The sequence below is a fragment of the Eptesicus fuscus genome, chromosome 18 (assembly GCF_027574615.1).
Source record: "Eptesicus fuscus isolate TK198812 chromosome 18, DD_ASM_mEF_20220401, whole genome shotgun sequence".
Taxonomy (NCBI): Eukaryota; Metazoa; Chordata; class Mammalia; order Chiroptera; family Vespertilionidae; genus Eptesicus; species Eptesicus fuscus.
Window position 1 is genome coordinate 33230646 of NC_072490.1, and position 15113 is coordinate 33245758.

Sequence of the window (15113 nt, forward strand, 5' to 3'; positions counted from 1 at the left end):
ATCGAACAACCAGTAGCTATGACATGTGCTGACCACTGGTGTGTGTGTGTGTGTGTGTGTGTGTGTGTGTGTGTGTGTGTGTGTGTGTGGAACATGGCGGGCATCAGCAGCAGGCAGCAGCACGCAGAACATGGCAGGCATCGGCTGCGGCAGGATGGTGGAGCAGGTGAGCAGGGGCGCCAGACCACAGCGGGGCGCTGGTTGCTATCATCAGGGCGAGCCTATGGTAGTTACTGAAAATTCTTTGCTACCACGCGCCATGGTCCCGTCTGGTGTTTGCACCTGCTTCCGGCACTGGCCCCAGTCGCACCCGCTGCCGGTGCCCAGTGCCAGCCCCAATCGCTCGGCGCCATCAGTGGGTGCGAGCGGCGGCTACAGGCCCCAATAGTCTCTCAGGGCCTCTCCACCTCCCCGTGCTCCTGAGGGGCAATCAGGGCCAGCAGCTGCCGCTCGCACCCGCTGCTGGCACCAGAGCCACTGCTCGCACCCACTGCCTGCGCTGGCCCTGCTCACACCCACTGCCGGCGCCCAGCACCAATCCTGATTGCTCGGTGCCGTCAGCAGGTGCACATGGTGGCTGCCAGCCTGCTGGCCCTGATCGCCCCTAAGGGCTTCTCCACCTCCCCCTGCTCCTGAGGGGCGATCGGACAGCAGCTGCCACTCACACCCACTGGAGGTGTTGGCCCCGCTTGCACCTGCTGCTGGCACCGGCCCTACTCGCTCCGCGCAGTCAGCAGGTGCTACCGGGGCCGGTGCCATCAGCACATGGGAGTGGGACTGCCAGCAGACAGGGGACAGGGGCCTCGGTGGGAGGTGCCAGGCTGGGGCACAGAGGATGGGCCGAGACCCGCCCCTGTGCCCACCGCAGCCTCGAGGCCCACAGTTCCTTTTAAGGTGCACGAATTCATGCACTGGGCCCCTAGTCTCATAATACTTTGGCTTTCTTACTAACTCCAAGCCACTCTGCTTCCCCAAACACTCCAACCTGGTTCCTCATTTAGCTTTGCATTTGCCATTCATTCCCTCTGCTTGAATCCCTGGCTCCCCATCATGATCAGGCTAGCTACATGCTTGACTTCTTTGCATTCAAATATTATCTCCTTAGAGAGGCCTGCTCTAAGGCAGCCACCATCCTGCCAATAATCCACAAACCCCCTTCTTATTTTTTGTGTGCCAACTATCACAGTCTAAAATGATATTTGTTTTTAACTATACAGATTTTGATTCTTATTATTAGTGTATTATAGTTTAAATTATATTAATTTATTATAAATAAATAACATTTTAACTGAATTCCAACAGAAAAAAAGATATTAAGAACTTTCCTCCCCTAGTAGAAATCCCAAAGCGAAAGCAGACCTATTTGGAAAAGAGATTTAGGAGACACCATCAGATTCTAAAAAGAGAAAGTGAACAAACATCTTCCAGGATCAAAACCCCAGGCAAGACCAGAAAGAGGGTTTTCATAGCTCCTTCTGCAAGTTCTGTGCAAAGAACTCCAGTGGATGAGAATACAGGGGAAAACTAATGAGAATATCTCAATGCATCCTTTACCCACCAAACAAGATTTCTTCAGAAACTGACTTGCTTCTGCAAATGGCCTTAACCAGGAAACAGTTGTGTAAAACAGACCTAAAATTGTACTGTCAAGTAATAAGATAAGGATAGGAAGCTTGTATAGCCCGGCCAGCGTGGCTTAGTGGTTGAGCATCAAACCTAGAGGTCACGGTTCGATTCCTGGTCAGGGCACATGCCTGGGTTGCAGGCTTGATCCCCAGTGTGGGGCATGTGGGGGGCGGCCAATCTATGATTCTCTCTCATCACTGATGTTTCCATCTCTCTCTCCCTCTCCTTTCCTCTCTGAAATCAATAAAAATATATATATATATTTTTAAAAAGAGCTTGTATATGTCTACATATATTGATGTATAAATTCCCGAGGAAAACCAATATAAATATTTACATATCATACTAAATCAGCATACGAGATATTGGAGAGATAAAGATTAGTCTATGGTTGAGAGCTGGCTTTTTTAACCTGAACATTTGGGAGGGGGGAAACAAAACTTTTCACAGCGTTAAAGAAAAATAAATAAATTTGGAGGAAAAGAAACATTTGTAAGAACAGCAATAAAAGCCACATGTATAATGTTTGTGGTTATATTTTAAAATAAAAGAGAATAATAAAAAGCACAACCCTCACCCCCCAAAATGCCACTGAACCCAGATGCAGAAAAGGAAAGTTGAATCAATGGTTACACCCACTAATTTAATCTAGCACTTTTTATGTGGTCTTTAGAGATCTTTTTCTTATGAAAAAGAATATGAAGAGAATCTTATTGTTTATACTGTTTGTAGTACACAGGTGCCACCAATCATAACTAATAACAAGCCCTATTTCAAGGCCTCAAACATTGCTAAATACATCTATAAGAACTTACACTGCTACCCTTTCCTAGGATAAACACAAAGACAGTATGAGTTTGGAAAGAGGAACTGCCATTAGAGAGAAAAGAACATTTTGCTACATATTTCCATATGATACAGCAGTTCCTCAGACACGATTTTGTGTTCAAAACAGTTAAGAGCCAAGAAGCAAGCAACAGAAGCCACCAAGGAACTAAAGCAAAGCCAGTGTCAATGCAAGAAAACACACTTTTAGAATACACAGCCCGAGGTCCTCACTCAGAGCCTGTTCACTTTTATTTTAGACTGAATTCTAACACAACCGGCCACCTAGCTGCCTAGCAAGTTGGAGATAGCAAACTAGAGAATGGGAAAGACAGGAAACTATTATATTGAGAACAGATGACCTAACAGGACAAAGGAGACTGAAATACCACTGAAAAGGGAAATTACAAAATCTTAGAACCAAAAATAAAATGTAAAAAGTGTAACTGGCAAGGTTTTATTTAAAATATTAACAATCTTACAGAATTCAACTACCTCTAACACTATGCATCCTATTTTAACAGTGCAACATTAACATTGTACCTCGTGTCGTGACTTGCATGGAATATTAAACTTAAGCTCAAATAACGACCGTAAAGTGAGAGTTTTTAATCCTGGAGTTTCTCACTTGGTAGGCAGGCATCTATATTTTTCAACAAACCACAGGGGATTCTGAGGCACACCAAGAACTGAGAACCACTGTCCTAACAGTCTAAAGAAAGGTTACATTATACTCCCAGGTATTATTTAGAGAAAGAAGTGAGAATTTACTACGATCTTTAAATGTGCTCAATCCAACCTGTTTTTAAAACGTTTGGGCATGCTGAGGTCAGGTGAGTGTTCACCTTGGTTGAACACTGCATTTTCCAAAAGGAGGGAGGGAGCTAAATGACATATTACCAATAGCCAATCTATTCACTTTTGAAACCATAAAAATAAAAATATAATACTAAATTTATGTAGGACAAGTGAAGTCAAGTACTCAGTGTGTGGTATAGAATAATGGTAGAAACTCAATAAAGTTATTAAATTTGTGTGGATAAACACATCTCACTAACTTAAGCTAGAATGTGGGTACCAAACCTTTATGTAGTAGCATCTCCCAAACAAAATACACTCATACTCACCTTTCTGAAAAATCAGAGTCTATAAATTCTCTAGCCCGTTTTCTATCACTAAAAAGAAAAAAGAAAAAAAAGCATAAAAAGAACATATAAACACTATTTTATTTCATGAATAATTTATTGTAACTTGTCTAATTCCACAATATATATAGCCAAACACAAAAACTAACGAATATAAAAGGTATGTCCATAAAATAAAAACTTAAATTTTATCAAAGGACCAAGAAATCACAATAGAATAACCTAGTTTGAAATGAGTTCAATGAATCTTTAAGGAGGAAAACATTACAGGTTCACAAAAGAAAAGGCACAGAGAAGTTTGATTTACTCTGGAATGACTGACTATAAAAACACGACAGTCATACCACCTCCAACATAAAGCACAGCTGAGGCTGGAAATATCCAAACCCTGGTCATCTCCAAACCACTGGCCCAGGCACGCTTTCATGTTATAACCTCTCAGGGCTGTGCAGAAACCCAAGGTAACTTTTCTATCTACCTGAGAACGTTCACAAGGACTGAATAAAGGCCATGGAATTACAGGTGACTGTCATGTCATCTCACTTGATCATGGAAAAGTATGACTACATATGAAACTCTTCTGTCTCTAATATACGTGTAGGTGTTTGAATATGGATATGGCTTAAAACACTTTGCCAGGACTGTTATTAATTCATTTAATATTCTTTTTTAAAATACATTTTTTTATTGATTTCAGAGAGAGAAATAGAAACATCAATGATTAGAGAGAATCATTGGTCAACTGCCTCCTGCAGGACCCTCCCAACTGGGGATGGAGCCCAAACCCGGGCATGTGCCCCGACCGGAAATCGAACCGTGACCTCCTGGTTCATAGGCTGAAGCTTCAACCACTGAGCCACACTTGCCAGGCTCATTTAATATTCTTGAAGGGAAGAATTCTTACTCAACCAAGATGTATTGTCTGCTTGCTAGAACTCACAGTTGTAAGTCAAAGATGGAACTACTCATGCAGTATTTAAATAATAATTTAAATAACTTCTAAAGTAACAGAATAAAGTTTTGAGTCATTAATTTTACTATTTCCTTTTATTTTATGAAAAGATGAAATGTTAAAATGATAAGCAAAGGAGAAAGGTTGGGTAAGGGTATTTTACAAAGATGTGAAGGTTTGATACTAAAAGCGGCAACTGAATAACATAGAAGAAATATTGATTTAATTGCCCAGTGTTTCAAAAGAATCAAGGGAAAACTCAATGAAAATTTTAATATATTTGGCCTCTTTTCCCTAGTTCCTTTTCTGATTTTTTTAAAGGAAACAAGAACTCTTAGGGGAAATTCTCAGTATAACCAACACTTTATCTTTTGTTTGTTAAAACAATATAAAATAGTTTTGACATCTCCAAAGCAGCTAAATGCCATAATAATAAAAAGTAGTTCTCTTTCGGAGTTGAAAAAAAGTAAAAAGATTCAGGTACAAGTTATTATTATAATGTTTTTCTCTGTTTTAAAATGGTTGCTCCATAAATGGTTTATATCTAAGATATGAAGTGAAATAAAATAGGTAATTTTAAAGGAAGTGTATTCATTTTTAAGGACTAGACTAACATAAAACAAGAACAGAAGACAAGATCCTAAGAAAAAAAGGTCAGAACTTTTTTTAATTTTAAAAAATGGTAACTTGTAACAACACTCTTACCCTGGGACCCAGCCAGTAGCTTCCGCTATGTGTGTCTGAGTGACCATTGCTGGTGCTGGGGTGTATGGACTCCCAATCAGAACACTTCCTGAACTGGTCAGTCTCTGAGGTGTGCTTATAATCTGTGAAGTTAGGACAAAGAAAATAATATCCTTAGTTATTATGAAAAGCCTACAGGCACAAAATAATGTTCACTGCTAACCTTACAAGGAGGAAACCTTATTGTCTAAAATGCTTAATCATCTAAAACATAAGCAATGCCTCTGATTCATTTATATCCTAGGATCTTATACTGACATGAGGTCATAATGCAGGTTTCAGCAAGTGAAGAGCAATTTGGAAGGATTAGCTGGCAACTGACAATGTTTTAAAAATCAGAAAAATGAAAAGCTTTCTTTGCAATTACAGAACCTAATTCCAGTCAAGCTTGATTTACTAGAACTGGGTAACAGTAAATCAGATCTTCACAGTCCAAAATATAGGCAAAAACATTACACAATTTGGATTATTATACAGATGCAACTTTATCTCTTTCTCTTTTTTTTAAGAGCATGTTCTCATGTCATTAAATATTCTTTAATGACATATTCTTTAAATATGTCAGTAAAACATTCCATCATGTAAATTTATTATTCCCTATTAGATATATGGATATTCAATTATTCACTACTATAAACAATGCTGTGATAAACATTTTTGTACAATGATCTTGGCCTTAATTTCTGTTTGCTAAGGATAGACTTCAGGAAAGGAATTAATGAAACTAAAGATATGGACTTTTTGTTTGCTGCTTTTTTTTTCCTGATTCTCACCCGAGGATATTTTTCCATTGATTTTTAGAGAGTGGAAGAGAGAGGGAAAGACAGGAGAAGCACATGGATTGGTTGCCTCCTGCACGAGCCCTGGCCAGGGCAGGAGCCTGCAACTGAGGTACATGCCCTTGACTGGAATTGAACCCAGGACCCTTCGGTCTGTAGTCCGACACTTTATCCACTGAGCCAAACCAGCTAGGGTGTTTATTGCTTTTTAAAAACATGTTTTTATTGATTTTAGAGAAAGAGGAAGGGAGAAGGAGAGAGAGAAACATTGATGTGAGAGAGAAATATCGATTGTTGCCTCTGCACGACTGGGGACTGAACCTGCAACCTGGGCATGTACCCTGACCAGAGACCTTTTGGTGCATGGGCCAATGCTCAACCGAGTCACACAGGCCAGGACAGAATATGGACTTTTTAAAAAAGTTCCTTGGGCCCTGGCCAGTGTGACTCAGTTGATTGGAGTTTCATCCCGTACACTGTAAGGTCACAGGTTCGATTCCCAGTCAGGGCAGACACTCAGGTTGCAGGTTTGATCCTGGTCAGGGTTCATATGGGAGGCAACTAATTGATGTTTCTCTCTCACATCAATGTTCCTCACTTTCTCCTTAACCCTTCCTCTCTCTTTAAAATCAATTTAAAAATAAATAAATAAAAACAAAAGACAATAAACAAGGATAAGATTCTAGAGAATTCTGATTCTCTACAATAAGCCAAGGATGATCAAACAGGGCATTCAGAAATTTGCCTTGTGTGAAAATATGAAAACTAGACAATGTGTTTGGACCTCCTACCCCTGCATGCCCCCCATCCCACCTCCACACCTCTATTTCAGTGCAAGATCTTCAAGGACAGAGAGAATGTTTGCAGGGCCTAGCACAGTGCTTACAGGAAAGTGCAATAAATACTTACTGAACTGAGAGAAAAGACCCAGCTTTTAAAATGATGAAAAAAAAAAAGTAGCTTCTTGATTCACTGATATGCTAGAAAAGACTATATAAAATCCAATCTACAATATAAAAGACCGTTTTCACCAATCACTACATCACACATTCAAATGTCCTCTATCAAATTGACATTGAGTGTGACAGCTTAAGGAGGAAAATTTGAGTATTTGATCAGTCTCTGGTCTACTCTTTCAAGAACAGGGGAGTCCAAAAAGCAATTCTATGTGTTCCAATCTACCCTTGAAACAGACCGCATTACTTGTGCAGTTTTATTACTAAGGAGTTCTTTCTCTGTATCTGTTATTAGTAGTCTACAGTCTCGGTTTTACTTGATTTAAAGGGCTTTGTAGGGAAAAAAAAGAAAGAAGGAAGGGAAACAAGCATAGGAAAACATGGTTATCATTACTGAGAATGACTTTGGAAATGAACTCTATGTTCTAGTTTATTTTTTCTCCCTCTTTGTCAGATTGTCAGATATTTTCTTCTGATCTGAGAGTAATTAGCAATACTCTGTTCCCTTCTCTTAGCAAAGGGCCTGATACACAGTAAGTCCTTAATAAACATTTCCTGAATGAACAGATTGGAGATGATGGACTTGAACTGGAAAGACAAGTTAGAAGTTCATGTGAGATGCAATGAGTTCTTAAACTAGGACAGTGAGTCTTAAGAAACAAAACCAGCCCTAGCCGGCTTGGCTCAGTGAATAGAGCATCAGCCTACGGACTGAAGGGTCCCAGGTTCGATTCTGGCCAAGGGCACATGCCTGGGTTGCGGGCTCGATCCCCAGTAGGGGGCATGCAGGAGGCAGCCGATCAGTGATTCTCTCTCATCATTGATGTTTGTATCTCTCTCTCCTTCTTCCTTCCTCTCTGAAATCAATAAAGAAAAAAAGAAACAAACAAAACCAAAGGAAGTCAACAGAACTGATCAACCATTAAACATAGGAAAACTATGTAGGTGATGAGTCAAACACACTTTATAAAACTGAAACTTAATTTTGAAATCCCAAATTAAAATTAAAGATAATTAGAGGTAACTACTTCTACTATTCAGTTGATCTGATAAGGAAAATGAATATTTAAATTTCACCTCCCCAAAACCAGAGACAACCCTAATTTAAATGTAATCGTGGTTTCTTTAGACAATAGATTACAGTTACCCAATGAAAATCATACAGCGATTGAACCTCATTGGATTTTCCACCTTCAATCAATATATCTTATGTACTACTGCCATCTACAGTTAAGAAAGGCCAAGGGAACATATATTTTGAAGGAGAGAAAAATATATATAATTACAAAATGTTAAAGAATTCCATTTTGTTGTTGTTAATCCTCACCTGAGGATATTTCTCCATTGACTTTTAGAGAGTGGAAGGGACGGGGAGAGACAGAGAGAGAGAAACATCAATGTGAGAGACTCATCAATTGGTTGCCTCATGCACGCCCCTCAGCCTGGGCTAGGGATGGAGCCTACAAACAAAGTACGTGCCCTTGAACAGAATCGAACTTGCGAATTGAACCTTCAGTCTGCAGGTTGACACTCTATCCACTGAGCCAAACAGACCAGGACAAGGATTCCATTACTTAACAAAATTTTAGTTTTCAATATAAGAATCATGCAGTTTTAATCACATTAAAATAAAGATAATCATGAGAGTATCTTATATATATAAGCAGAAACCTTTAGGAAAAGGGCAAGTATCCCAAAATAAAACAGTTACTGCTAGTTTCTATAAATACAGAACACAACTTTTTTCTCAGGGCCTTTTGAAATTTCTATCTACCATTAAGATTTGGCTTCTAAAGAGACATGAAATTTAAATTTGCTGTAAGAAGAAATTAAGTTTTATTCACTAATTTCTAACTAAACAACTATTTTTAATAATCATGAATGAAAAATTGAAGGTGAAAGGACAGTGTTCAAGAGAAGCAAGCAAGAGGAGAAGAAAGAAATGGCTCTAATTGGAGTTCTACATCAATTAGGAAATCAAAACAAAAACTCTGATTCCGGTCCAAGTCCCAAGAACTGCAAAAAGCACTCGAGAATTAGGGAGACAAAAAAGGCCTTGGGCTGGCCTGGTTTAAAGGAGAGCCCCCGATCTCCTCTCCTTCTGACCTTTTTTTGCTGATTCTGCAGTAACTGGGTAAGTAGTATGTATACCTGATTACAGTAACCCGATTACTTACTGTCAGAACTGGAGTGTGCAAAGACTTTCATGTACATTAGTAGAAACTAACAATGGAAAGAGAAATTACATGTCTCCAAAAGAGAAATCTGAACTTGAGCCATAGCAGCACACTAAAATACTAAGAGAAAATAGTATCTCAAAACCAGAGGAGTACTGTAAGGGGCAAACAACATGCCACTGACTTTTGGCAAACACATAAGAGTTCTGGTATGTTTGTTTAATTTTGGTGCTTATATTATCACATTTCAAAATACAGACTTCAAAGGCAGGTGTCTTATCTCACTTGTACCTACTATAGTGGCTGGTGAGGGGCAAATGCTGGAAAATATACCCTGAGCTGCCTTGAAATGGGAACACTTACCTGAGCTCAGGTCTCTATGAAGTTTGGAGCTAGATCACATTCTTCACATAGTTATAGTAAATTGTGTAAGATCTTTGGCTTGGGTTCTGTAGATAATTAACAGTCCTCAAGCAATCAGGAAAAATGTCATGTCTAGAATGTCTTAAAAACTGTAAAGACTTTCTGGAGCCATTAAGTATGTTAAAAGGTATTTTTGTCTAAATGATTTTGTGTTTAACATACTCCACAGGGCTGTATACTATGGACAAATTTTATCTTGGTTGCTCTATAGAGGAGAACATGTAAGCACTGACAATGAAGAGTTATTCTTCAAATGTTTATGCACTTTTGCTAATGGTGCGTGAAGCCATTTAAATTAGGCATGAGTTTTTAAAATATGTTTTTATTGATTTTAGAGAAAGAGAAAGGGAGAGGGAGAAAGAGAGAAACATCGATTGGCTGCCTCCTGTATGCCCCCCTGCTGGGGATTGAGCCCACAACCTAGGCTCGTGCCCTGATCAGGAATCAAACTGGTGACCTTTTGGTGCCCGGGACGACACCGAACCAACTGAGCCACGCCGGCCAGGGCAAATTTGGTATAGTTTTTAGAGTAGTTGCATGAGACTTTGTTTATAAATAAGGCTTTTTAAAAGTGCTATCTACTTCAAGCTCTAACATAATTAATGAACTACTTACAGAGAAAGTTAAATATTTTTCATCCATTATTTCTGTTAAAAATGTAAAGGAACTGGCATGTTGTTTTCCCCCAAATGTCCTTTAGTCAAAGATTCCAAATTAATAGCTCCAGATAAAGATTAACTAATGGGTCATGTTCAATTTATATGAGTACATAGTTTAGGGTGGTAAAGATTATTTTATAAGAAATAATCTGAAGAGAACATAAAACCTAACAGATTTTAAATCAATTTAACCAAACAATGAGAAGAAAAGCCTCACATAAAGAGCAAACCTAATTACACATCCAGAATCCAGAGTCAAACGTATGAAAATTAAACACTGCAGAGTGCCTTTCTTTTTCTCAAGATTTAATCAGTTACATACAGATAAAAATAAAACTTTAAAAAATGACTGAGATGAGAAATTAACTAGAATATGTGACCATCCATATTTAGTAAATTTTCAAATTCTAAGATTTGATGGTTTTCTTACCATTTGGGGTCCAACATTCACATTTATTGGTCCTAGGGTTTTTGGTAAAATCTTTGTTGGTGAGTTGGTGCTGGAAACTGGAAAAGCAACCAATGAAATGTTACCTGAAATAATATCAAAACACTGGGTTAATGTTCTGCAATATCAAGGCCACCTTCGAACCCCATGGTCCTAATCCCAGTTTTGACTAAGTACTTTATAATTTAAATTATAAACAAGAAGGCTTACTGAAAAGCCATATTAACAATTGCTTTGTTGTAGTGAATACAATTAGTTCTGCTGAATAGGAAATCTGTAAAATTAACAGTTCAGTCTGACAATTAACTACTGGATGCTTAGTTGGTTTTATGGAGGAAAAAATATTTAGAGAATATATAATGCAGCCCTAACTGGTTTGGCCCAGTGGATAGAGCGTCGGCCTGCGGACTGAAAGGTCCCAGGTTCGATTCCGGTCAAGGGCATGTACCTTGGTTGCGGGCACATCTCCAGTAGGGGGTGTGCAGGAGGCAGCTGATCGATGTTTCTCTCTCATCGATGTTTCTAACTCTCTCTCCCTCTCCCTTCTTCTCTATAAAAATCAATAAAATATAAAAAAAGAGAATATATAATGCAAAGCATCCTATATAATAAAAGACTAATATGCAAATAGACCGAACGTCGGAACGACTGGTCGCTATGACGCGCACTGACCACCAGGGGCAGACACCCAACGCAGGAGCTGCCCCCTGGTGGTCAGTGCGCTTTCACAGGGGGAGTGCCGCTCAGCCAGAAGCTGGGCTCATGGCTAGTGAGCGAAGCGGTGGTGGCAGGAGCCTCTCCTGCCTCCGCAGTAGCACTAAGGATGTACGACTGACGGCTTAGCAGGCTTAAGCCATCAGTCAGACATCCCCCGAGGGCTCCCGGACTGTGAGAGGGTGCAGGCTGGGCTGAGGGACCCCACCGAGTGTACGAATTTCGTGCACCGGGCCTCTAGTAGTTTATATCAGAGTTGAGAAATTCAATTAGATCTTTATTAGACATAAAACAAAAAAAAGTAGAAAGCATATTAGAATTTCTTTACAATATAAATATAAAATATTTATACTAAAAATTAACGTATTTTCAAAATATCGAGTTGGTAGTTTTTGAGTCATTACAATAGAGAAAAAAATATGATGCTACCTAGGATAAGAATGTTGGAAATTGTGGGATTTTCAAGTGATTTCAACACTTTAAATTTTAAATTATGGTATCAAATAAATAAATAAATAAATAAATAAATAAATTATGGTATCAAAGCATCGCCCCCTGCCCAAGCCAACCAATAATCTTCTGAAATAACATATCAACTACTTAACTACTCCAAACTTCAGTTTATCAATGTTTCTCCTAAAAGGTAGCAGTGTAATATGATGTAACGAACGAGATCACCCAGCAAGTATGTATGTGAAGGAGAGTCAATCCTGAAACTCTGGGGGAAGATAAACATTTAAGAGCAGGACTACAAAGACACTTTCTTCCTCATTAGCCCCTTCGTCAGCTCGCTAAGCTTGCTCATGCTCCTTAATCCCCTTCTTTCACCTCCTGATTCTCAGCAGATACTCCTGTCCCCTACAGTAAGGATAACAGACCATCAGACTGACAGCCTTCTTCCTCAACCTGTGACCTATCTGCTCCCTCACATACTTTTACTTATGTCTCTCTGAGTGGAAATTCTCACATAAATTACTTCCTTCATGTCTGCTCTACACTTCCAGTCTCCTCAAGCATCTTAGTCATCAATTATGTACTCTCTTTCCCCGGAGTTTTCAACTATACCGTTGGCTCCTCCCCTTCAGTTTCCCTCTCTGCCCATTTGTTGGGTATTATTGTCCCTTGATATCCACATTTTTTTTTTTTAATATTTTATTGATATTTTACAGAGAGGAAGGGAGAGGGATAGAAAGCCAGAAACATCGATGAGAGAGAAACATCGACCAGCTGCCTCCTGCACATCCCCCACTGGGGACGTGCCCGCAACCAATGTACATGCCCTTGACCGGAATCGAACCTGGGACCCTTCAGTCCGCAGACAGACACTCTATCCACTGAGCCAAACCGGTTTTGGCGATATCCACATTTTAAAATCACATTATCTTTCTCATGCTCACTCAATAAAGCCTCAGACCCAAATCTGCTTCTCTTTCACATTCTCAGTCTTGGTATACAACTGAGCATTGATCAACGTCCACCCAGAGACCCACTCCAGGAATAATCAACCCCTTCCTCAATCAACTGGCCACCATATCTGACTTATCCTTCTACCCTGGGTCCTTTAATTGGTGGGCACTTCTTTAATTGGGAACTTTATCAAATCTGGTTTGAATGCCGTTACCATGGTTCACAACTGTGGCTGTGCAGTGGAACTGTCTGGGAAGCAATGCCTGGGTCCTACCCCCAGGGCTGCTGATATAATTGATATAGAGGCAACTTGGCCACCAGACCCTTTCAAGTTCTCCAGGTGGTTCCCAGCGCAGCCAGGGCTGAGCACCACTGCTCTAACCCATAGCCTACTTCAAACAGCTCCCCTCCCCCTCCACACATCTACAACAAACCAGTCTATCAACTGGTGAAACTGGTCTGGACACCCCCCTTCAACTTCAGACCTTCAAAGACCCCAGGACACTTCCTAAATGCCTCTCAGATTCCTCAACACGGCACAAAGCTCCTGGTCTCCAAACAGAAGCCTCCCTTCCCAGTTTTATCTCAGCGACTCCCCCCAAGCACCCCACACTCCAATCATGAAATACTCTGCAGTCCCCAAGAGGCCCAGCTTATTCCCCGGCTTTGGTGCACACCATTCCTTCAGCTGGGAAGTCTGTCTCTGATGGGACAACTACCTCTAACACTTCAAAATGGGATTTCATACCATCTCCTGAGTGACTACTGTGTGCCAGAGTCCACTCTAGAGGCTTCCCATATATACATCACCGCATTAATGCTTAGGACAACCGTGTGAAATACATTGCTACTGATTTCTTTTCTTTTTTTTCCTGACTTCCTTTTAAACATGAAGACAATGAGACAGTGTGAGGTTAAATGATTTGTAGAAGGTCTCATAGCTGGTGAGGCCCCATCTCTCCAGCCTGTGCTCTGTGGCACCTCCTCCTTAAATGCTGTCCCAGCCTCTGTGGTCTAGGGCCTGGATCCCCTTCTACTGGCTTTTCATAGAGCCTATTATCATTTCCCTATAGTTCTACTACAAGTGGGCTATGTCTCTCCGCTTCGTACCCTAGCATCTGGTTCAGTGCCTGGTACAAAATCACTGTATGAGTCTATACAAACTGATTAGCATAGATTGGAGCTATTACCTTTTCTAATCTGGATGTCATACTTCCTGTAATGTAACCTACATTGTATCTTTTCTTACTTTTTAACAGGAATCATAGCTTACACTAAGTTTGAAGTAAATTTAAATACCCAGTCCTGCCCCACCGGCGTGGCTTATATGTTGAGCATCAGCCTATGAATCAGAAAGTCACAGTCCAATTCTTGGTCAGGGCACATGCCCGAGTTGTGGGCTCAATCCTCAGTGGGGGACATACAGGAGGCAGATGATCAATGATTCTCTCATCACTGATGTTTCTCTCTCTCACTCTCCCTTTCTCTCTGAAATCAATAAAAAATATTTTAAAAAATAATATATTAATTGCTAAAGATTAAGGTTATTATAAAAACTCTCTAAATATGGTTATTCAATAGTTTAAGAATCTGCCAAACTGGAGAATAATGTATGATTCTAGGGGAGGAAGAGTGATGTAACTGATACATTCATGCCATAAACTCAGCCCCAGGCAAAAGAACACACCACAGATCCATGTGAAGAACAGCCTGGAAAAGTTAGGCTCTCAGATGGATTTTTAAAAAATATATTTTATTGATTTTAGAGAGGAATGAAGAGGGGGGGGGGGAGAGAGAGAGAATCACTGACCAGCCGCCTCCTGCATGCCCCCTACTGGGGATGAAGCCCACAACCCAGGCATATGCCCTGACTGGAATTGAACCTGGGACCCTTTAGTCCGCAGGTTGATGCTCTATCCACTGAGCCAAACCAGCTAGGGCTCAGATAGATTTTTAAAATGATCTTAATGCTGCTGAATGTTTAAGATGAGGTCATCTCTGATACACTGTTAGGAGCAAAAGCAAAAAACTTGCAAAAAACCGTAAAGCAACAAAAAAAAATAATTAAGGTTAGGAACCACTGGACCCCAATTTTAACCCTAACACTAAAAAAAACAACAACGAAGAATATAAAACATTGGTCAAAAACAAAGAGAAATATCGTGCCAATTGATACCAAAAGAATTTAGAGGAAACTTAACAAATGTGATTCTAAAGTAGAAGAGTAAAGGCAGAGAACAGCCAAGAATATTGAAAAA

At 40.0% G+C, this 15113-nt stretch overlaps 1 protein-coding gene across 1 annotated transcript in view; it reads right to left on the bottom strand.

The window, feature by feature from the left end:
* TFDP2 (transcription factor Dp-2) overlaps positions 1-15113 on the bottom strand; it is a 122384-nt gene that overhangs the window by 22939 nt on the left and 84332 nt on the right. The window contains exons 4-6 of the mRNA XM_054729411.1: positions 10717-10820; positions 5254-5375; positions 3579-3626 (exon numbers count right to left, since the gene is read on the bottom strand). Coding sequence (XP_054585386.1) covers positions 3579-3626; positions 5254-5375; positions 10717-10820 — 274 coding nt within the window. The remainder of the gene's footprint in view (positions 1-3578; positions 3627-5253; positions 5376-10716; positions 10821-15113) is intronic.